At 41.4% G+C, this 23,483-nt stretch overlaps 1 protein-coding gene across 1 annotated transcript; it reads left to right on the forward strand.

Annotated features, from left to right (window-relative positions):
- Positions 1-3,946: 3,946 nt before the first annotated feature.
- On the forward strand, positions 3,947-19,456 carry MYLIP (myosin regulatory light chain interacting protein). Its single transcript, XM_066545169.1, has 7 exons — positions 3,947-4,156; positions 5,161-5,351; positions 14,237-14,422; positions 15,166-15,363; positions 15,703-15,867; positions 17,299-17,719; positions 18,062-19,456. The coding sequence occupies exons 1-7, from the start codon at positions 4,070-4,072 to the stop codon at positions 18,149-18,151; spliced, it is 1,338 nt and encodes a 445-aa protein (XP_066401266.1). The 5' UTR covers positions 3,947-4,069; the 3' UTR covers positions 18,152-19,456.
- Positions 19,457-23,483: the final 4,027 nt, after the last annotated feature.

Below are 23,483 nucleotides of genomic sequence, written 5' to 3' on the forward strand. Positions count from 1 at the left end.
ACAAACTGGGATTCCAATTAGAAATACTTTCTCATGCAGCCATTCATTCTTGCTAGTACAAAAGACACCACACACCACCAGCACTGTGAGAAGTCTGTCGGTGCTTAGCTTTCCTAGAGAGGGGCAGGCCTCTTCTATGTAGGCCTACAGAAGCTCATCATTTGTCTGGGTTATTGTCTCCCTCAGTCAGCAGAGCACACCTTTGGCACCAAGAGCTGAGCACTTCATTCATGCCTTTAATGTGACTGCCACGAATGAACAGCAAAGATCAGCAAAGATAAATGATAGGAACTTCTAAATACTTGATGAAGCCTCATCCTGAGCACCAGCAGCAACTGAGCATTTTGAACCTTTTACCCTGGCTTTCTGTGGCAATAAATCCTGAACTTGATCATAGTCAACACCATGGACAATAAGCAACAACTGAGGATCTTTTCTAAGATCTTGCATAAATGTCTGGGTAAAGAGACCACAGCCACGCTACTGAATTCCTCACAAGATGGAGTATCATGACAATAGGTTGGAGGAAACCACCTGGGAAGCCTTGAGAATAAAAATCTGTACAAGAGGCATGAGTGTTGTTTGGAAACTATGGTCAATCTTGTCATGATGAGAACTAAATTCAAAGGTCTAGAAATCATTATTTCCCTTCTCCTAGCAATTAGGCTTTTCACAGGATTTCCATTCAAGTGTCAAAGACAAGGAGGCACTATATTTGAAGCAGGATGTGACAAATAATGAACCTTATAGATAGATGACATTTAGCAAAAATGATCAACCAGTGTTAGGCAAAGAAATGTAAATACATAAATGTATATAAGGTGAATCACTTAGGCTCAAACTGACACCACAGCAAAAGGCTGACCCACCATAGAGATCTATGTCATACAGCACACATCATTTTGTGAAATACAGCACTGAGATGACATGTTGATAAACATTGCTCTTTTATGATACACAAAAGGTGAACATCCATGCTATGAGCAGTTTGACAGTGTAGCTCACTGAGTGTTGATAATTTATCAAAGACACCAGGCAGAAGACTGTAAGATATTTCTGCTTTTTCTCTCAGACAGTGCCCAAAGGGCTGCAGCGGGCACTTGTCACACGAGCTGTCTCCTGTGTGCAAAGACAGGGCTTGGTCCTTTACTCTCTTCTGTATGGCATGAATAAAATATCACAGAGAGACTGCAAAGTGAAATGTATTTCTGTGACAGCAGTGTCCAGATTACACCCTCAAAAAAAAATGCTTGTTTTACACAGGGCTTAACCAATCTACGCAACTTACTGCCACAAGCTATTTTTGTGGCTTACAGTTTAGCAGATTTCAAAGCAGGATAACTCTTTTACAGACATAATAAGAACACCCGCATTTACATTAAGTCAGATAAAAGGAAAACACAGGATGGATATTAATACATAGAGAAAGGGTAAGTTTCTCTTTGTCTGGACAACGCCCAGCATAAAGTGAACTGATTTCTGCCACACAAGAAAAATGTATAAAAAAGTAAAGGCTCATCTATCAGGTATAGGCCAGCTTTAACTGTTTAGTGTTAGAGAAAATATACAAGCACATTATTATCTCACAATTGTACAAACATTTTTGCACCTTCTTCTGTGACATCTGATATGAGCTACTGTCAGGGAGAGGATATCAGAGCACTAATGGCATGAGTCATTGTGGCAGTTTTGGTGTTTCTTCATAACACATCTAGGACTTTTTTGATTATGACTGGAAAATCAAAATGACACAAAATACCACAACACCACAATATGTAGAAGTAAAACTAAAATAGAACCAAAATCTAATTTCCTGCATCCACTCCAACAAAAAATAAACAAGAAGTGGAAACTACAGGCTTTTTCCCCATACTAAAATACTTTGTAATTTTGTGTTAGTAGCTAATCCCCTTATAATTAAGCCTTTCCAAAAGAGTTTGGGTTTTTTCCATCAGAAAATCACAGAGTCAAGATGCAATTAATTTCGCAATTTTGTTCATCTTTCTTTCATATTACTTCCCTTTTTCAACCCTCCACTCTATGAATCTGGTCCTTTAAGACTGTAAGTTCTTCAAATTAAACACTCTAGACCCGAGCAGGAAAATCTGAGGTAGGAAGTGTGCAGGTGAAATGTAGCACCACTCAGGTTTGACATCTTGTGTCCTGACCCTTATTTGTCTCCTACTGTTCTGCCTGGTTCAGAACTGAGAGGTCTTCTAGAGTTCACATGAACAAAATGGATCAAGCTCCATATACCTTGTGTACAAGAGTTCCCAGCAGAATAAGCATCAGTTCTGAGCTTTTTTTTTTTTTGTTAAAAATGGAAAATACTAGCAACCCTGACAAGCAAAGCAGAAATTGTGAAACAGAAGCAAGTGACCCATACACATGTGAACAAGCTAATATTCAGCCCTGTGGTGACCTTGCATTAGTGCTGTGGTTTGTTCTTCTTCCTATTATACTTCACTCTATTTCCAGATCCCCATTTCCTGTCACAGCTACTTGTTCAGCTACTTTGTTTGCACACAGGAGACAGCTTGTGTGACAAGTGCCCACTGCGACCCTTTGGGCACTGTCTGAGAGAAAAAGCTGAAATATCTTACAGTCTTCTGCCTGGTGACAGCCTACTTGTTCCTCACCACTGCACTGCTCAGTATGTCTTTGATCTACACTTCTCTTGGGCAACACACACAGCGTGCATTTTGTACTTAGTCCTCCCTGTTGTTTCAATTTACATTGTTAAAGCAGCCATAAACCACTTTATGCACTTTGTATGCTTGACAAACACATAATTCCAAGGGCTTGCCTGGAGCAAGTGTTCTTCCCCTGGTTAGGAATCACCTATGAGATTCATGTCTACAGAGTCTAACGAGTGTAAAATCTCCAGCATCCCTTGGCATGGTGGTGCATGGAGGCCGTGACAGAGCTTGACTGGTCATTCTTCAAATTTCCATCTTCCTCAGGGTTTTGCATTCTTCATAACACAGACTTGAAGAGGCCAAAGAGAGTATGGGAATGAGAACATCAATTTGAATTTTATCTTGCATTTAACAAAAAAGGAGTGTTTGAAAGCTGAGACATGAGCCAGAGCTCAGGGGGACTTTATCGCTTTCTACAGTGCCCTGAAAGGAGGGTGTAGCCAGGTGGGGAGCAGCCTCTTATACCAACCAGCAATGGGACAAGAGGACATAGTCTCAAGCTGCACCAGGGGAAGTTTAGTTTGGAAATTAGAAATAATTTATTCACAGAAAAGGGGATTAGACATTGGAATGGGCTGTCCAGAGAGGTGGTGGAGACACTGCCCCCGCAGGTGTTTGCAGGAAGGACTCAACATGACACTCGGTGCCATAGTCTAGTAGTTGACATGGTGCATCATAGGTGGGACTCAACGATCTCAAAGGTCTTTTCTAACCTAACCAATCCTGTGATCCTGTGAAGGCAGTATTTGGTTGTCATACAGCCCATGGCTGCCCTCTTCTCACATGGATCACAGATTGTCCCTGCCCAGCAGGCTTGGTCCCCACCTGCACTTGGAAGAGCACACCTTGCTTTCATTTAAGTGGACACAATGCCAGGGTGAGCAGCTCCGGGCCGTGGCAGCTGAGGGAGGTTGAGGGAGGCTGAGGGAGGGTGAGGGGGGCTGAGGGGGGCTGAGGGGGGCTGAGCAAGGCTGACGGGGGCTGAGGGGGGCTGAAGGAGGCTGAGGGAGCCCCGCCAGCGGCCCCAGCGCGCCCCGCGACCCTGCGGGCACGGCGGGGGGCGCCAGAGAGCGAGCACAACACAGGCCCGCGCGGCCATGGCGGCACTGATTGGCGGCGGCGGAGGCCCGCAGCCATGAGAGGCGTCCTCTGATTGGTCTGCAGGTGCGGGCCCGGGCGGGGCGGGGCAGCAGAGGGTACATAACGAGGGAGCGGCGCTGGCGGCCCGCAGGCGGCGAGGGGCACGGGACGGGTGTTGCCGGGGTCCGGGCGTGGGCGGCGGCGGGCGACGCGTGCGGGGCTCAGCCCGTGGCGGCAGCGGCCGCTCCGGGTGTCCGTGGCGGCAGCAGCGGAACCGCCTGTTCCCAACCATGCTGTGCTATGTGACCAGGCCGGACGCGGTGGTGATGGAGGTGGAGGTAGAGGCGAAAGCCAACGGCGAGGACTGCCTCAACCAGGTGAGGGGCTTTTCCCCGCCGCCCGCCCGCCGGGCGCCAGCGCTCGGGGCGAGGGCTGTGACGGGCGCAGCGGCGACCACGGGGCAGCGCCGAGCCCTGGTGCCCGGCGGCCGCACGGCTCCCCTGGCAGCCCGCCCCCCTCTCACCGCGGCGGGGCCCGGGCGCCAGGCGAGGGGCGGCGGTGGCGCGGGGCTGGGCCGTGCGGGGGCGGCCGCGGCGGTGGGGGCGGGGAGCGCCGCCGTCTCCCCGCTTCTCTTACGGTTTTGGTTTCTTATTTTTATTTTCCGGTTTTTTCTTTTTTTTTTCCCAACCGTTTCTCCATGTTGAATGCAGAAGGTGCTGCATCCCACGCCACGGGGCTCTCCAGCCCCTCTCCCGTGGGAAGCGCAGGCCCGGGCCTCGCCGCTGAATCCCGCTGGAAGCGTCCCCGGGAGGGGACAGGAGTGGGGCCGCAGGCGGGGGATGTAGCACCCACTGCATCCAACCCTCTCCATCCGGGGCCGAGCGGGCTGGAGCCGCCGTCCAGGTGCATTCTCGCCTTTCCGTCACCACCGCCTGGCTGTGTCTGCGGTGGCTGCCGTGGGGATGCTGGGGGGAGACAGACGGACAGTCCGGTCTGCTGCTGGCACCTAAATAAAACTTGTGGGTGACTGTACTTCGTCACTCCTCCTTGCCCAGCAAGTGCTGTTGGCTACGATGTTGAGGAGCAGATAGTCTTCTCTTGTGGAAATCCGCTGACCCTCTGAAGTGTCTGTCCTGAGGGTGAAATTTGACCGTGGAAGCTCCTGTGTATTTTGGCTAGTGGAGAAATTCCTAGTTCATGCCTGGTGTTTTTTTCTGAGCTGTTTTGTATGCAACCTAAAATCCGAGTGATTAAGCCTTTGTATGAAGGTGCTAACAGCAGGATTTTGTGTGTGCGTTTTAAGTGAGCAGTCTAAAAGACCACTTCAGATGTTACTTTTCATTGTCATGTAGCCTAATTGTAAAGAATCTTATTCTTTCAGGTTTGCAGAAGGTTGGGGATTATAGAAGTTGATTATTTTGGACTGCAGTTCACTGGCAGCAAAGGGGAGAATCTATGGCTGAATTTGAGGAACAGGATCTCCCAGCAGATGGATGGTTTAGCCCCTTATCGATTGAAACTGAGAGTCAAGTTTTTTGTTGAGCCACATCTTATCTTACAGGAACAGACAAGGTGAGTAAATATGGTTGTAAGCACATTTAATTTAATATTTTGTTTCCAGTTTCTGTAACTTACAAAACTAATTACATGCTGGGTTATATTTTTTTATCATATGGTAATTTTGCTTGACTTTTCTATGTAGTTTTAAAATCTTAGTGTTTTTGAAGTTTATTGCTTTTTTTTAAGAAAAAATTTAATTAAATTGGCAACATTAAGCTTCATGTAGCTGCCAGTAAGCAATGAGTGTAATTTTTTGAGCACTTAGTGCTGGAACTGGAAGAAACTAAGTTACATTAGCAAACTTTTTATATGGTATTTTTGTGTCCGATAGTAACCTCTGTTCTGTGGTGTTACTCTAGGTCATTCTGAACCGCTAGTACAGAAAGGCAGGAAATAATTCCTCCCACAGTGCAAAAAAACTTGCTGAATTCCTTTTAGTCTGGTATTATGTTACATTAACTTTCATATAGCTACAGGCCCTTAGAGGCTACAAAAGAAACAGCTGTCTGGCTGCTTCTGTGGCAAGTCCTCTTAACTAAATTGTCCTACTGTTAGTAAATCAGAAGGAATAGTCATCTAAAATTAGTAGGGAACACTTGCTTTTACTCCTTGAGTTTGATTACCACATGAATTGCAATGAAATTATCTTTAAAGAATGCTGTACACATGTGTATTTAATGCTGACCTTCCAGCTACTTTTTCCTGTTAGTTTTGGATAGTACAGTTAATATGAATGGGACCAATTGAAATCTAGTGTCTGTATGATAATGCCAAAACCCATTTTCACTAGTCACCTGAACTTGTTACTCTCAGAATCATTAACTTAGTACTTTCAGAATTAAGACCATGAGTACAACATGGTGCCTTTGCACAGAATGTCTAAAGAACTTGGTCAGAGGCTGACATTCTGATTTGATGTTTATTTCATAGGAAAAAGGTTTTGAATTTATTTTTTGATCTAATGTGTAGGGGAGGCTTTTGAGGGACAGTAGTTCCAGCTCATCAATATGGTTGAAGTTTTCAGAATGCTGTGGTGGTAGACCGTGGTTGTCCTGGATAATAGTTTCAGTTAGGCAAATGCATTTAAACTGAATTCCAGTTCTGATAGACTTTATTTAGGAAATATTTTCTGCTATCCATGGCATATGGTGGAGTATATTTCCTTAAATAAACTCTTATTTAAATATTCTTGGTTAAGTGTAAAATCAAATAACAAATGGGATTTGAGTTGAACAAAAGGAGCCACACAATTTCATACCTGATGAGGCGGAAGAGATTACCCTGAGCATGTCAGATGTGTCTCTGCTCACAAAGCAAATCAGGGTGAAAATCTGAGGATACCTCCAAGTGGCATTTTTATGCTATCATTGATGAATGCTTGTTCAACTTCACAAGGCTTTTACAGATGTCTGTGTTCCTGCCTTCAACACTGTCAATGCAAGACCTGGCAGGAGGTGGAAGTTAGTAGAGAGGTTGAACTGGTGAAACATGCCCCAAGGGCCTCAAATACTGGCTTGTGTAGCTAAAATGTAAGAGTTTATACACCTACATCAAAGCAGCAAGTATTTCTGCACTGTAAAGATGACTTAAAAGGATGTAGGTGGGGCAAGTTTTCTTTTATGTGTTAAGACTGTTCTGAAACTAATATTTTTAACAAACAATTTAAAAATTAACCCGGGCTTAGGCACCAGAAGAGATATATTAAAACCAAATACAAGTTTTATGTCAAGTTGTAATAACTGCCTTTTAGTTGTGTAAGCCCAGTAGTGCACATGTAGCAGGCCTAGAATTCCAGTGCCTGTGGTAAATGTCTATTCTCCTGGATTGTTGACACTGAGTTTTAGTAGAGCGGCTTTTTTTCCTACTTAGGTCTGCTTGAGGATTTACATATGCATGTAAATGTGAATTCATTCTTAGTTTGTGTGTAAACATGAAGGAGAAGATTAAAAACTTGTAAACCTGTTGCCAAACTTAAAAATCAATAAGTATATCATAGAATTGCAAGGATTAGCTGTACAGTTAAAACTGACACATTGTTTTATCTTTATCTGCAAAGTCTTGATGAGGAAAGTGATGGGTATCCTTAGTTTCCTTTAGCTGTTGTGTCCATATTTGATGTATGGGTGTTTCTGGCAGAGCTGTTGCCTTATGGTCCCGTGTGTGAAGAATGCTGGGCAAGTTTTCCAGTCTTTAGCTTGCAGCTTCTGATCCTGTTTTTACATATAAATTAGATGCATGTTGAGACCGCTTTTGAAATCTGAGAAGCTGCAAGTAATTCTAAATTTTGATGTGCTTCATCATGATTATAATGGCAAGCGTTATGACTGAATGAAAAAGCAGAGGTTTTTTTCTGTATACTTAGGAACCTTTGCCAACCCCAGTGTCAGTGCTTCATTGGAGACCCTTGCCTTGCACTGGAGTTTAAAACTCAGGTGTATGTTTGTTTGTAGCAATTTAATGTTCAGGTTTCTACATGCTGTGAAAGCCGATCTGGCAACAGAACGTCTGCCTCTGCTTCTGTTATCTTTATCAGCCCAGAGGAAGATTGCAGCCAATTTTAATATTCTTGTACAAGGCAGCCTTCTTGCTACAGAGCACAAAGACAGAGCTGGTTATAATTTTTTACCTCTCACCACTGTGGCAACAAACCACGTTCACTAAGTGTTTTGGGAATCTGAGAAGTGTGTGGAGAAACCCTTTCTACTGCACTTTTTTTACAACAGGGTTAAAAGCAGTTTATTCTTCTTTGGATCTCAACTTTTAGGTTTTTTATTTGACTACCTGGTACTGAACTGCACCACAAGATTTGATAGTTTAGACTTGTTTTCAGTGGAATAAAAGTGCTTCAGTGTAAGAATGTCATTCAAATTTAATCTGCTTCTGTCAGAGATTTACAGACAAGTCTGAGATGTGAAGAGTGTGCTGCTTTAGAGGAGTTTGAAGAGCTAGCTATAAGTTTTCTTTAGCATGGAAAATCACACTGGCTTGAAAAGGATTGTTACCTCTTTGCTTAAAGACACATGTGATGGCCCAAGATCGAGATCATAACTCTGGCTTGTGTCTTGTTCATTTTCACTGTTTTGTATTTCTTTGATAGGTCGTGCAACAGTTAGGGGTGGAAAAAAAGCAAACCTACTTTTCACTCCTTTACTGAATGACTGTTGTGTGGTTCATGTATCAGATGTTGGGAAGTGTTGAATTGAAGTAAGGAGCTGGGGCTTAGAGAAAGGATTATACTTCGCTAATCGGAATTTTCAGGAGACTTTTTGCCGGGGGTGGGGCCGGAGGAGGTGCCCAGGAGCGGTGCGGGTGTCCGGGGGCAGGGAGCGGGAGTGGCCACGGCCCGGGAGCCCGCTCTGGTTTGAGATACCGCAACCCCTGCCCTGGGCAGAGAGCTCCGGGCATCGGCCACAGGCTGCTGTGGAACGTGGAGCACAGGAGTCTGGAAACTTGTACCCATGGTGCCCGGCAGCAGTCTGGGAGAATGATGGGGTTAGGTTTTAAATTTAGCATTACTTGTCTTGTGTAGCACGACTGAAAGTCAAATGTTCACATGTAAGCTACAAATATGTTAAATTCTAGCGAGCCACATAGTATCATGAAGCGTTCAAAAGAGCTGTGTTTTGCCAACCTTGAAAGTGGCAATTATTGTTTTTGAGGTTGTTAAAAAGTTGTGTGATGTTTGCCAGTATTTGAATTATACTTTCAAAGTACAATTTTTGCTGTATTTTGTCCAGTTGTATTGATGAACTAGTTAAAAATAAGAGTGGCTTTAGATCTGTTGAGGAGTCAGATACATGCAACAGGATGGTTTTCTTGCTTTTTGTCCTGTAACATTAGGTAGCCAGCGCAGCAGTGGTGTGACCTTTGTTACAAGGCCATCAAAGCATGTGTGATTGACACTGGGGTGAGTTTAATGGATCTGTTTGTCTAAGTCAGAGTTAATTGCTGGTGGTAACCTTTTATCCAGTCTGTTATGAGCAATGAAGAACATAGATAATGAGGAGCATAAAGAAAGAGAAAAACATTGCCTTTTTTAAGGTAGGGTGGCCTTGTCTGCTTTTAAAAACAGAATTGTTCTATTTTCTATAGATTTAGAAATCTTTATCAATATATTTTTAGGGAGAACAATCATCCCTCTTAATTTTGATTTTAGACTACAGAGCAGTAAATGTACTGCACAGTAGGAAAGAGCATCAACCCCAAAGAGAACAGGTGTAGTTCCTTGGGAGGTATGCCAAGATTCTTGCCAGTAGTAGTCTGGCAAGAGAATGAGGTCTTTTGGCTATGCTTCTAGAGGTCATTAGTCATATGCAGACACCTCTTTGGTAAAGGATTGGGGTTTGTCACTTCCTCCACTGACAGTTAAATATAGAGCTTAAATTTTTTAGCTACCTATTTGCTCTGTTTCCCTTGTCTTGATTAAAAAATATTAGTAGAAACTACTAGTAGTAGTGCAGAGCCTTGATTCCTAATGCACATAATTGTCTTCAATGAGTTACAAAAGAAAATATGATCTTGTGTTACATGTACTTTTTATAGTATTTTTTTGTGGAGTTGTTACTGCCAGTTCATTTGGATGAACACTATCTAGGTGATTTGCCCCCTCTTGGAATTCCATTGTAGTGAAGTACTGATGTCTGTTTCTGGTAGCAGTATTCAGTATTGTCAGCTTGCATAAATTGCTTCAGAGGGAGGCAAAAAGCAATTAATGCGATTGATATCTGGGTATGTGGCTTTGGTTTGATAGCTATACATTTTTGTGAAATGGACCATCTGCTGAAATCTTGCAGCCTCCCCTTTCTACAGTTTTTGTATCAAATTATTTACATCCAACTGCAATACATTAATCACACCACATTCGATTTTACTGTTTTGTATGTACATAAATCTTAAATTATATGCAGAACATGGATCCAAAAATAAGGATGCAAAATGAATATAAAATCACCAGTGTAGCTAGTGCTTGAAGAAAATCTGGTCTTGTTCTAATTGTAAAGCTGCCCTTTGTTCTTTTGGAAAGGAAGAAATCTGTCTGGGCAGTGACTGATGGGAGTGTAGCTTTGGCAAACTTAATGTGTTGCCCTCTAGTCAGTATGCTTACGTAGTGTTTTGAGCTGCCAAACTCAGAGGAAAATGTTCCACAATTGAATGCACAGGTATGTCTAGGTAGCATGGGGTTCAGAGGGGCAGAAAAGGCTATTTTGGGTTACACACAGTCTTTTGTGCTGATGCTGTCACGTATGGAGAACTTGGGCTATAAGTGCCACGGGAAGTTCTGTTTGTCCTTAAAGTTGCCACTGGTTGATCAATGTCCCAACATGTCTGGCAGGTGTTAGGATGACTAGGAGTCACAACAATTGATGGGCAAAGTTCAGAGTTGTGGAGATTTAAAGACTAAATGAACCCTTGGCGAGGGTAGTAAAAAGCTGCAGAATGTGCTAAGGGATTGTTGGGGCGGGGGCGGGGGGGTAGGAACAGTCAGGCATACCTTTGGTCTGACTTCACTTCTCAAATTTGTAACATGTAATATTAATGTATCAAGTCCAACTGAAGTGTGAATGATGCAGAAACAAAAACATTTCATTTCTTATATGGTGGACAAACTTTAGATTTTCTACCAGCAATGCTGGAAATGCAACCTTTAGGGAATGTAAAAACAGTCTAGTTTTTAGTTTTAACAGCTCATTGTTCTAAAACTTGCTAGGTAAGAACTCCTTTAAGTCTAAAATACTAGTGCTGAAATAATTCCTTGGAAAAAATCTATCTTTTTTACTGTACAACCTGATTATCTTCAGAGGTGAGAAAAGTCTTAATTTTTTTTAATCATATCTAAAGGTTCCAAAAGAGAGACAGGATGGTGGATTGTGTATGAAGTGATTAGGTCACAGTCTAATTTACAAAAACTTACAAAATCCTTTCTTGTAACTAATAGTATCTGTGATAAAAGCAGGTTTTCTACAAGACAGTCTAATGGGTCCTTTAGAATTTGCAGAATTAGATAAGGAACTGCATCAAGGATCCTGATGCTTTTTGCTTGACTGTATTCAGCAATAAAATCACATTCTTAGGTCTTTTTCTTTAAGGATCAAAAGACTTTGTTTAGTTTAGTGTTAAAAGCAATTAAGTCTGTGTTTGTTATCAGATTATGGCTAGTGTCATGTTTTAGACCTTTGAAGAGGAATGATTTTACAGTCAGTATTAGTATAACTTTGAAGGAGTGCACTCTGCAGCAGGATGGGCTAATCTAAACCACTTTTTCTGATATGTTCGTAACCCTCACTGTCTTTCAGTTTCTAGATAAATGCCTTTTCTTCATCAAACACGCTTAGAGTCTAAACAAACAAAAAACCTCCAAGAACAAACAAACAATCCCACCAACACACACACACATAAAAAAAGTTCAGGTAGCAAATTCTGTGCTGCCTTTGGTTCAGGCCATCTGCTCTAACAGGTCAGTGTGAAGTCATTCACTGTCCTGTTATGGGTGCAGTTTAGGTTATTTAGGTGCAGATGGACTGAATTTGCATAGCTAGTTACTTTGCAATAACCGTCCTTTATATGTGCTGTTTGTTCTACTTATCAAAAAATTGCAAAGTAGCTGAGTATTTGTGGGATGTTTTCCCTTATGTGATGTGAGCCAGTTAAGGGAAGTTACTGCACATTAGCTGATGTGATGCTACTTCACATTGTGCTTTAAACCCATTTGTCTTCCTGTGCCATTACTGGCTTTGTAGTAATGGAATGTGACAAGCCATGCATCTGCTGTATCTGTTTCTGTAATTCATCTGTATTTGCAGGAGCAATATTTTGGTTTCCAGCTCCCCTTGAGGTGTCAATAAACTCTTCCCAGCAAGAGGAGAACTCTTGACTTTACCCTGTGTAGTCAGTGCTGTCATATGAAAAAAACCCTGAAGATGCAATATTTTGGGTGTGGTAGTTGTAAATGTGTTTTAGCTAATGAGAAAAAAATGTCTGATCTTTCTTTGAAATTGTTTAATTAGTACTTAAAATGACTGGAAATCCTGTTCTAGAATTGTCAGAGGATCAAGAGTGCATGAGAAGCTGTTTATTTTATGAAATGTTGATTAGAGTTAGGGAAAGGCCTACTATTTTAATTTATTTTGGCTCTAGTGTTTTCCTAATTTATACTGAATTCTTTAAATTTATGCACTGAGCACAAAAATGAGTCTGTACAACTAAATAATCTTAAAAGGCCACAGATATGCCCTCCTGGGCCCCAAGCTCAAAAAGTTGTGACTCTGCAAGGTAGGAGAAACACATGGGAGCAGAGGTTTGACTCCCTCTCAAAAAAAAAAAGCCTAAAGAAGGAATAACTTGCTGACAGTGGACACAACTTTGTCTGAAGGTCTGGTCCCCTTGTCACTCAAAGTTGTGTCCTGCACAGTGTGAGGACATTGGCTTTCACCAGACCCCCCTCTAGAACTGCTGAAGGGTGTGGGTTGATGTTTAGACTTGAGAGTGATGCGATGAAGCACTTGTATCACAACTTGCATGATGCCGTAGCATGACAAATGGTTTGCAAGGGGAAGTGTTGGAGCTGTGAATCCTTGCAGGAAGTGGACTGTAGGAAAGCTTACAGGATAATTTAATACCAAATCTGTTTTGTCCCGATTCAAAAAATTGTGGATATGAGGCTTCTTTTGGGCTGGTATTTTCTCAGTTGCAACATTTACCAGTAGAGCTAAGAAAGAACTCAACTTTTGTGAGTTCTGTATTTGCTCATAATTCTGAAAAAGTCCGATTTGCCTTGTTGTACAGAGGAATTATAGAATGCTACAACAGAATATATGTAAGGTTCAAAATACCAGTTGGAAGGAAAGCTCATCACTTATTAGCATCTTCATCTTCAGTGATGAGAGGCTAAATACAGAGCTTCAGTAAAGCTTTTCTTAAAAGTAGCTTTGACTTCATTTTAGAAGAGTAAATGTCGTGTTCCTGTGGAAGCCAAGACACATCCCTGTGGGTGCTAGGCTTCATTTATTGAAAGATTTTTTTCTGTGATACATAACTCTGTGATACATAATACTCCATCTGGCTTCCATACATACATTGAGCCTTAAATGATAAAAAATTTATATTGTGTCCCCTGAAGGAAAACAAGGATGATCTATAGAAGTTAGGCCAACCCATAGGGGATTATGACATGCTGCTGTTAATGTTGGTGAAAATGTTGATTTGTCTGTCAAGTAACCTATTAGATAATTAAGAGCAGCTTTTTGAGTTTTCAACAAGCTGTCAAACCTGTCTTGGTCTCTAGTGCAAAGGTTGGTCTGACAAAAGCTTACACCATAGCTGTTTTTCTATTTCATTCCCCAATGCCTTTTCAGGTATTTCAAGTTACTCTGTTAATCCTGTTGTTGGCAAAAACACCATGGCTGTAGTGGCAGGGGCATTTCCAGTGTGCAGAGAGAGTACGGCTTCCCCTCTTGCATAACAGAAGTGTGAATATTTTCAGATGCTTTTCCCAAATTTGCTTTTGTGAAATGAAGAATAACTTGTAAATCACAACAAAAATGTAAACATGGGAGACGAATTTAAATCTTTCATTGATACTTTACTCACTAAATTGAAATTACTAAGTGGCCTTAGGAGTTAAAGCAGTTCTTATTCTTGAGATATTCAGGATGATGGTGAAGTGCTCTTTTCTTTTAGTAGTGATTTTAGATGCCACTTTCAGTTGTAGCTTCATGTTTAACAGTAAGTAATGAATAAGATGGAGGCCCTTTTCTTTGCCTCATGCCAGGCTTCATCTCCTTGGTGCATTCATTGCAAATTCTTGATTACCAAACAGCTGAGATGTTACTTGTTACATGTCTTGATTACAGATATCATGTAACACTTTGTGTGAGCAAATGTTTCTGATTGTGTTGCAGGCATATGTTTTTCTTGCATATAAAAGAAGATCTTCTTGCTGGTAATCTTCAGTGTTCTTCAGAGCATGCAATTGAACTTAGTGCATTGTTGGCACAGATGAAGTTTGGAGATTATAACCAGAACACTGCCAAGTACAATTATGAGGAGTTGTGTGCAAAAGAGCTCACCACTACCATTTTGGAGAGGTAAAAAGCACAATGATCTAGTTTCCTTTTTGGAGACCAACAGCAGAAGATTTTGTTATGCATTTAATTGCTGGTGATATAGTGTAAATGAATAATTTTACAGTAATAGCTTTGGAGTTCAAAATCTCCAACCTGAAGGTTTGATGTTCTGATTCAGGTAAATTTTTAAACTCAGTTATGAGGTGATTTTTTTGGCTGGTTGGTTGGTTTTTTCTTAGGAAAAGTCTGGTAGGTGAGGAAATACAGATATATTTAAGTATCTGGAGCAGGGTATTTAAATTGTAAGTCTGTCTTAGACCTGTACTTGTGAATGAAGGAATTTATTTGGCTCAGTACCCTTACTCTGAAAAGTAAACAGAATTCTGAAACATCTTCATAGCTCCTGAATATCAGGAAACATTATGTGTCATACTTTTCTGTAGTGTTTTCTTTAACTATAAACTTAGTGGTAGCTCAGGGAAATATGTTGGGGCTGGTGGTGTTATTTGGAAAACTTTGATTACATATAGCTTTTTCATTTCTAAGCAAATGCACAATATTTTCTCCTTGACATTCTTAGGATGTTTTGGTAATTCTCAACAATTTCCAGTTCATAATTGCTGGAAATCTATAGCCAGATAAAGCAGGTCAGGAGCATTTACTAATCTCTTTAACTAGGTCATCTAAAAACCCATGTTAAAGCTGCTGACAGTAACAGCAGATGCTTGAATTATTTCACCTATCCTTAATCTTTTTATCAACAGCATTATTACAAAGCACAAGGAGCTAGAAGGTCTAAGTCAAGCATCTGCTGAATACCAGATTCTACAGATTGTTACAACACTGGAGAACTATGGGGTAGAGTGGCACTCAGTGAGAGATAGTGAAGGACAAAAACTCCTTATTGGTGTTGGACCTGAAGGCATATCCATCTGCAAAGATGACTTCAGTCCAATCAACAGGTATGTGTTTCCTGGAACTGTTTGCATGATCAATTTTTCAAAAACATGGAGCACACCCCTAGTTTTCACATAAATACACAAAACGGCTCTGAGAATGACTAGAAGTGACTATTGGGATGTAGGGTCTGAGGGCAGTACCTGCTTGTAATTAAGATAAAGAAGTGACCTTAATAATCTTGATTTTTATATATATTTTTGAGCCAGCATCTTTAATCAGTATTGCTGACTACCATCAGAAATCATTGTAACTTCTGATAAAAATGCACTGTAATAGTTTGTGGAAAATGCCCTAATCCTTAACAACTAAATAACCTTTCTTTTTCTGACATTAATTTATAGGATTGCTTATCCTGTTGTTCAAATGGCAACTCAGTCTGGAAAGAATGTATATCTGACTGTTACCAAGGAGTCTGGTAATAGTGTGGTTCTCTTGTTTAAGATGATCAGTACAAGGGCAGCAAGTGGACTCTACAGAGCAATTACAGAGACACATGCATTTTACAGGTCAGTATTGCCCCTAGAGTCATGTGCTGCTGCTCTTCTCCAGTGTTTGATCTAAGTGCTTAAGCAGTCAGCAGTCTAACTGCACTTTGGAAATAGTCTCCAAAATTCCATTGTCTTTGCAGCCTCTCTTTTCCTCTTAAGTCCAGAAGCTGAACAGGTTTTTGCTACTTTCCATTTTGTGGGGTGGGACTAACAAGAAAAATAAGCAAAAGTTTCCCACTGTGAATAACAGCATTTCAGAGTATGAACTTTTTATGTTCCTTGGTACTTAATAAGGAACACATACATTTTTTGTTCCTATGTAAGAGAGAGAATGAGAGCAGTGGGGAAGATCTGGTCATTCAGAATGTGTAGATCCTTTATTTGTCTCCTTCATTTGTTAGGTTATCTGTATGCCACCTTCCCATCCCATATATTCAAACCTTCTTACAGTTCCTCTGTCCTTGCTCACATGCTCAGGATTTTGCTCCAGGCCAGCAGCTATCCACTGTCTCTGTCCTGTTGTTCTTTGAGGGTGGGGTGCTATACTCATATGTTGGTGGGCAACTTTTCAACCCCCTTTCATTCCTATGTGGTGTCCAACACTGATCAGTAAGACTAGCTCTCAAACACACTTAGCAGTATTTTCTTAAAATTAACTACCACATCCTAATTTCAATTACTTCTTGATCTTTGTATCTGCTTACAGTTTTCTGTCCTTTGCAGTTTGATTTTAATTTAAGCAGAATTTTAGTTTGGCAATACTATTTGGCTATAAGCTTAGATCTTGGACCTTGGGCCCTGTGAGGCTGTAGTCCTGATCTGTTTGTGTTTTCCTTCCTGTGTTGCCTAGAGAAGTGATATGCCTTAATAGGCTTCTGAAGATTCAGCTAGATCACTGAAATAGGTGACAAGCATGGTTAGGGTAGCTGAAATGCACAGTGGCAAATAGAAATGCCTTAATTCTCTATACTCCATTTACACTGGTTCCCTTCAGAATGGCATAATACTAGCATATAAGGTACTGGGTGGAAATTGGGTTAAAAACGTTACTTGACTCTATGATAAAAATTGAGAGCCAAAGACTCCTAATTGGAATTCTTTAGGGCAACATTTGGAAATGCCATGCAAAAAGGTGTTGCCGGGCTGAACTGTGGATTAAGCAACTGTTTGCTTTTTGTTAGCATAATTCTTTTAAGTCCCTTTCATAGGCTGACTCCATTTTACCAGACACTGCACATTTTGAAGATGTAAAGTAATTGTCACTTTCCATTTTACACTTTTCAAAGGAGAATTTTCATGCAAAGATCATTCAAGAGCTTAAATATTACCTCAGATGGTTTAATTTGCTTTAATTTCAGTGCTGTTACTTCAACTTCGGGAACAAATTACTGTAGGATTGTTCTATTGGTATTAACTGACCAAGTTTGCATTTGTCCTGTTGCTTTATAGGTGTGACACTGTCACCAGTGCTGTCATGATGCAGTATAGTCGAGACTTAAAGGGTCACCTAGCATCTCTATTTCTGAATGAAAACATTAATCTTGGTAAAAAATACGTCTTTGATATTAAAAGAACATCAAAAGAAGTTTATGATCATGCAAGGCGAGCTCTTTATAATGCTGGCATTGTGGATCTTGTTTCAAGAAGTGATCAAACCCCACCAAGTTCCCCTCTTAAGTCTTCAGAAAGCAGCATGAACTGTGACAACTGTGAGGGTCTCAGCTGCCAACAAACAAAAGCCCTGCAAGAGAAGCTGCGCAAGCTGAAGGAGTCCATGCTTTGTATGGTGTGTTGTGAAGAAGAGATAAATTCAACCTTTTGTCCCTGTGGCCACACAGTTTGCTGCAAGTCCTGTGCTTCCCAGTTACAGGTAAATGCAGTGCTATTAAGTTATGAGTTACTATTTTGTGTGGAAAGTTTTTTTTTTTTTTTTTATATTTGTTGGTCATGGATTAATATGTTTGTGTTGATGTTCTAGTAAAACTACTAAAATTTTTTTGTGGCAAACTAATTTCAGAGAGCATTCTGTCTAAATGATGTGCTAATGTAATTTGTGGTGAGGCTAAGAATGAGCTGCATGCTTCCAGCCATACCCTGTATTAAATATGGGATGATGGAAAAAATGCTATTACTGTGTATGTAAAGTCTCCAGGAAGTGCAGAGACTCCCAAAATACAAAGTAAACTAATTTCCCAATGTTTTTTATTTCCAGTCGTGTCCTGTTTGCAGATCTCGTGTAGAGCATGTCCAGCACGTGTACTTGCCAACCCACACCAGTCTTCTCAATCTGACTGTGATATGATCTACGTACACACTTCAAATGCATCATGTACTCTTCAAACTGCACTAATAAGAAATGCTACCATTGATTGTGAAGAAGGCAATCACTCTGGCACCTATCTACGATCAGAAGCAAAAAAAAAAAAAAATACTGCATTTTTTAACATAAATATTTTTTGTTCAGCATGTCCTAAATGGTTTGGGACATTCTCTGAGAGTAGAAGTGTAATTGATTCATGTTCTTTAAAGAATGATCCATAAGTTTGTAGCACGGCAGTGTTGCCATTAAGCTTGGTAACCCTGGAGAAGTGTGGTGGACACATGCAGATGTACCTGGCAAAAGCAACACAGCCTTTTCTTTTACATGCTCTAAATCCTTTTTAGTACAGTTGCACTGTTTATTTTAATAGTAAGACTTGCTTTTACACATACCAGTTTAGTAAGGCTCATAGCTTCTGCTTTTAGTAAACTGCTTGTAAGAGGAGAGATCTCTTTTTAAAAAATTAGTTCTTAAACTGAAGTTACAAGGCTTCACTAAGCAGCTGTGCTTAACTCAGAATTCTATTACATAGAAATCAATTCTGAGGGAATAGCTTTGGAAAGGGAGGACAAGATTGTTAATCTTCAAGTATTGAGGGTGGGTCAGGAAAGTCTTGTGGTTGCCAGTGTCCTGTGGAAGCACTGCTATGGCAGTTCATTCACAGCTCTCAGTGGGCAGGGTACTCCCAATTTTACCACAGTCCACTTCTGACTGGTGGTGTCTTGGAAGCTGCAGGCAACTGCTCTTCAAGTTGGCTTTATTTTTGGAGACTGATTTTAAGCTATTAAACATGCACCAGTAATCTTTAAGGGTTTTGTATCATTTTAAATGCTTTCTTCAGTTAGCATCTTTAGCAGGAAATTACTTACCCAATAAAATGTTTTTGATTTCCAACCCCCTACTTGGGCATTTTGGGCTCTGGTTTCCTAGTGTCTTCTCCAGGGTACAGAGAGAACTGGAGATCATGTTTGGGTGCAATACTGGCTTAATCAAAGCTAGAAAAGTACACTGTCACTTTACTGAAATTCTCTGACTATACTTTTCATATTGCCTTAATGTAGCAGTAATGTGTGTTTATGCATCTGTTTCTTTGCACAGACATTTTGTCAAAATATTAAAACTCTACTTTTTTATGACACATTAGCATATAAACCTTACTCTAAGAGGGTATTTATTTTTTCACTTTGTAAAGAAAATTTTGTTTCCTCATGAAGCAAGAGCTTTGTCCTATATTGTAGGCAACTTCTGTCTTTTTTATATTCAGATTAATAAAGGACTTTAAAAATCTTTGTGTTATTGCTATGACTGATTTTCTTCTGATATTCATCTGAGGCATTACTGAACTGAAAACACAATGCAGTATTTTCATGTTTAGAGTCTTGAATATTTTGTCACGTTTGAGGTAATGAGGTTTTCTCAAGTGCATGCAAAGGAGGGAAGAAAATTGACATTTGTTACAGACAGTGAACTTTAAAACAGCTGACACATTCAAACTGTAGCATAGCCTTCCAAATTGACCTTGTGAAGAATATTTTCTACAATAAATTGCCCCAAATCTGGGGCAATATACCTGGAGGTGTATTACAGGGGAATGAGAGAAATTTAAAAATGCAGCTTGAGAGTAGAGGCTTGGAGTTTCAGTAGCCCTGTCTAGCAAGTTTTTGATTACAGATGTGTTGGTGTCAGTGTTTTGATTGGAGCTATTCAGACTTGCTAACTCCTTTTACATTGTTGGAGAGATGGTGCTTCAGCACTTCCAGGGCTGTGCTGTGCAATGAAAAGGAAGGAGTGGGTATACAAGTGTGCTCAGAGAAGACTCTGTCCAGCTATTGTACCAGCATACAGTGGTACTTGAGCAAACCTTTGTGTGCCCAGATTACAACCATATTATGTTAGTAACATCTAATCCATTATGGCAGTTGGCTGAAATGGGTTGTAAATTAATATAAATAGATGTTAATACAGAAATCTGATTTAAAGCATGCAACATGATCAAGCTGTTAAAATAGGCAAGCATGAACTCTAGGTCCTTGTAATTAAATTGACTGTGTAATTAGACTTTGCTTATAAAAATAATTCCAGTAGTTAGAACTCTAATCAAGGTAGGGCTTGAAACCGGTTCTATGGCAGTGGTGGAATTTGGCCAAATCCTATGACTTCTGTAAACATACCTTGTTTAGTGTTGGAAAGCTGTGAGGTTTGAGTGCAGGCAGGAGCCTGGCCTGGTGCAGGCTGTGCCTGAAGCTGCTTGGGAGCCTGGTTCTGTCTTGGCAATGCAAAGTGTACAGCAACAAGTGAAGGCTGATGGACTTTGGCAGCTGGGAGGGGGTCTCCAGTCGGTGGGGGTTTGTGGTTTTTTAAATAAAATTGTTACCTGTTCTGAGAATTGAGCAGCAGCCCACCTCTGCAGTGTTGTAAATCCATACAAAAGCCTCACTTGGTTTATATGTAAGAAAAAATTTCATGCAAATCAATGCAAGGATAGCTTTGATTTGTTCACAGACTTCTTTCTTCAGAGGCATTGCTTGAAATGTAGTTGATCATGCCCTGCTAGGAAAGTTTTGCTTAACCATCCAGCACTGCTGTGACTTGTGTTGCTCAATGTTTGTAGGTCGAGTACACTTTATTGCAAGAAGTACCTGTGTCATGTCCATGTGAGCTGCTGACTGCTGTGGAGAGTGTAAAGGAAACAACAGGAAATCTTGGAACTCCACATGCCATTTAGTCATACTGCAGAAAAAGTCAGGTCTTGTTTGCTGAAATGCTATCTTCTCCAAAGATGCTTTGAATGTTGCAATGGATGGTGGGTGGGGAGGAAACCCCAAAATCCAAAATGAGGAAACAGCAGCACATTTTGTGGGAGTAACTGGAATGTGTGTCCTTTATGCTTCTTCCTCAGGAGCATTGATCACAAAGCTTCATTTGGCACGTGTCACATGTAAGTCAGCTCCTGTACCAATATCTGCTACCCAAAGCTGGTACAACTTGGCAAGAAAGCACATGGAACATTCAGTTTTTATTTATCTTCAGAATTGCAGAGCAGCTGTTATAATCCCATTGGGTGTGAGCAATGTCACTTTAAAGTGCTATAGTCTGAAATTTCCCCCACAACTACCTACGTGGGAAAAACTCACCTTGGGAGACAACATGACTTGCTGGGTCAATTTGAGCCAGAGCCTTGCTAGTGGCATGCACCTCCTGAGGGCAGAACAGCATTTAAGAGCAGCCCTGTGGGGAGAGGGTTCCATGTAGGAGATCTGGAGAAGATAAAGTACTGAAATAGTTGCACTTGTGTGTTATTAATAAGACAGAGCTTTGAGGTTCCAGACTTCCACCAGTATCTCCCTGACTTTCATCCTCCCCTTGCTGCACCAAGGTCTCTGTTTATGGAGAGCTCACTTGGCGAGGGGCTCCAAAGGCAGCATGTTGAGATGTTCCAAGCTACAGCTGTTATAAAGGCACAGCTCCATCCTCCAGCTCATAGTTGCTCATTTCAAGCTACATACAAAATGTTAAAATGCTAAAGAACTGTAGAATGAAGACTTCTGTATTTCTTAATTATTTTGATTTCTTCCCCAAGTGCCATAAAAGCATGTACACAGCAGCATGCATATATGTGGAGATTCATTTCCTTGCTAAATCAGCAGTGTTGCTTTCCTAGGAGAATGCCCTTGGGGGAAAATTCTCATCTGTCAGCCTACACTGTTTCATTTCACAGCAGCACGCTGGCATGTTGATCAAAGACAGGGAAAATAACAGCTCAGATTTCCTGTGCATGCTTTTGAACAACAAACTCCATGGAGTGTAAAAATTATGAATTGACAAATTTTAGCTTCAGTAATGCCTGGTCAAACATCCTTCTGGAATCACCACCACCATTTTCAGTGAAAGAACGCTGTAGTGCCAGGGAAATGCTTCAATCACCTTGTGCCCTCAGATTCAGCCAGCTGGAGCCTGTTAAATCAGAATGTAGGAACTGACAAATAGGTTTAAAAAGTAAAACTGTGGAGAGGAAAACCCCCACAACCTGGGGTACACTGCTAGAAGAAAGGTGGACTTTCCAAGGCAAGGCCTGAGCATAGTTTTGCTGGAGGAAACTTGGGTGGAGGCTTCCCCTATGGAGTCCAGGGCTGTGGCTTCCCATGGGACAGGTGCTGTGATAGGAGCATCACTGACCCTTAGCAAGAAGGGCTGGGTGGGATGTAGACTAGGAGAGGAAGGAGAGGACCAGGCAGGACTGGGGGCATGCTGAGGCAGGCAAGACACTGGCAGGCCAGTAATTCCCCAGGTAAACTCTCACTGGAGCATTCTCCAGACAGGCCACAGCCAAACCTCCCTGTCTGCAAGGAGCCATGAGAATCACACAACTGCAAAGGTAAACATCAGCTGGGACCCCATGGTTCAACATGACCTTCAGCAATACTGGGTGGTAAAAGCTACTGTGGTTTCTGGGTCTCCTGGTTTCCTGCAAGGGGTGGTGAGAGCTAGGAAGAGGCACCAGGAGGAATGTTGAGGAGGAACTCTCAGAGCCGCAGTTAAAGGAGTCACTGGTTGATGCAGTAGTAGGAAAATGAGAATTGTGACAATTCTGAAAACTCTCTCCATATGAGAATGGGACATGAGGGATCCAAAAGATTGAACAGGGCTGGTAGTCCTGGGTGCTCAGGGATGGTGAGCAGGGTTCAGCATGACCTCTAGTTCATGGGGACTTTTGGAGGCTGGCTAGCAGCAACTCAAAGCACTCATGCGTATGCCAAGTTCCTGAAAGAAAAAGGTCAAGCAAATAGACCATACCAGCTTTCCTAGAGTTTACCAACAGGTCATTTGCTGATTTCTCATCAACTGAAAGAATTCATTTCAGCTGCTTGGATGCTGGGCTGGGTGGGGAATCAATCTGATCCTGATTTCTCTGCCTTCACTTTGTCCCTCTCCTGAGTGACCTGATTTAATATTTGCTATTTGCTAACCCTTCCTTATTCTTGAAGACTCTTCTGTTCTCTTACCAGTAATTTCTGGAATCCAGGCTTTGAAGCCAGCCCTTCTTCATCTAGCAGCTATTCTCATAAACTCTGTTCCAGGAAACAATCTGACTTGCTTTGGCCAATCCTACCCAGTGAGGATGACAAACACACCACCCCCACCTCTTTCTGTGCCTTGTCAGGAGTGCAAAGGGCACCATCTCTGGCAGCAAGAAAAAAGGAAGGCAGCATAAAATAATCTTTCCTCTCACCATTGGGGTGTCTAAATAAGACTGTTTGTAGCTGCCCTGTCAGGATCACTTAGTGGTTCCAATGGGAATAACAAGGTGTGCATG

Source organism: Molothrus aeneus, chromosome 1 (assembly GCF_037042795.1).
Source record: "Molothrus aeneus isolate 106 chromosome 1, BPBGC_Maene_1.0, whole genome shotgun sequence".
Taxonomy (NCBI): domain Eukaryota; kingdom Metazoa; phylum Chordata; class Aves; order Passeriformes; family Icteridae; genus Molothrus; species Molothrus aeneus.

Coding starts and splice junctions, on each gene's coding strand:
- MYLIP (XM_066545169.1), top strand. CDS start 4,070: ATGCTGTGCTATGTGACCAGGCCGGACGCGGTGGTGATGGAGGTGGAG. Junction 14,423..15,165: donor ACCACTACCATTTTGGAGAG/GTAAAAAGCACA, acceptor TTTTATCAACAG/CATTATTACAAAGCACAAGG. Junction 17,720..18,061: donor CCTGTGCTTCCCAGTTACAG/GTAAATGCAGTG, acceptor TTTTATTTCCAG/TCGTGTCCTGTTTGCAGATC.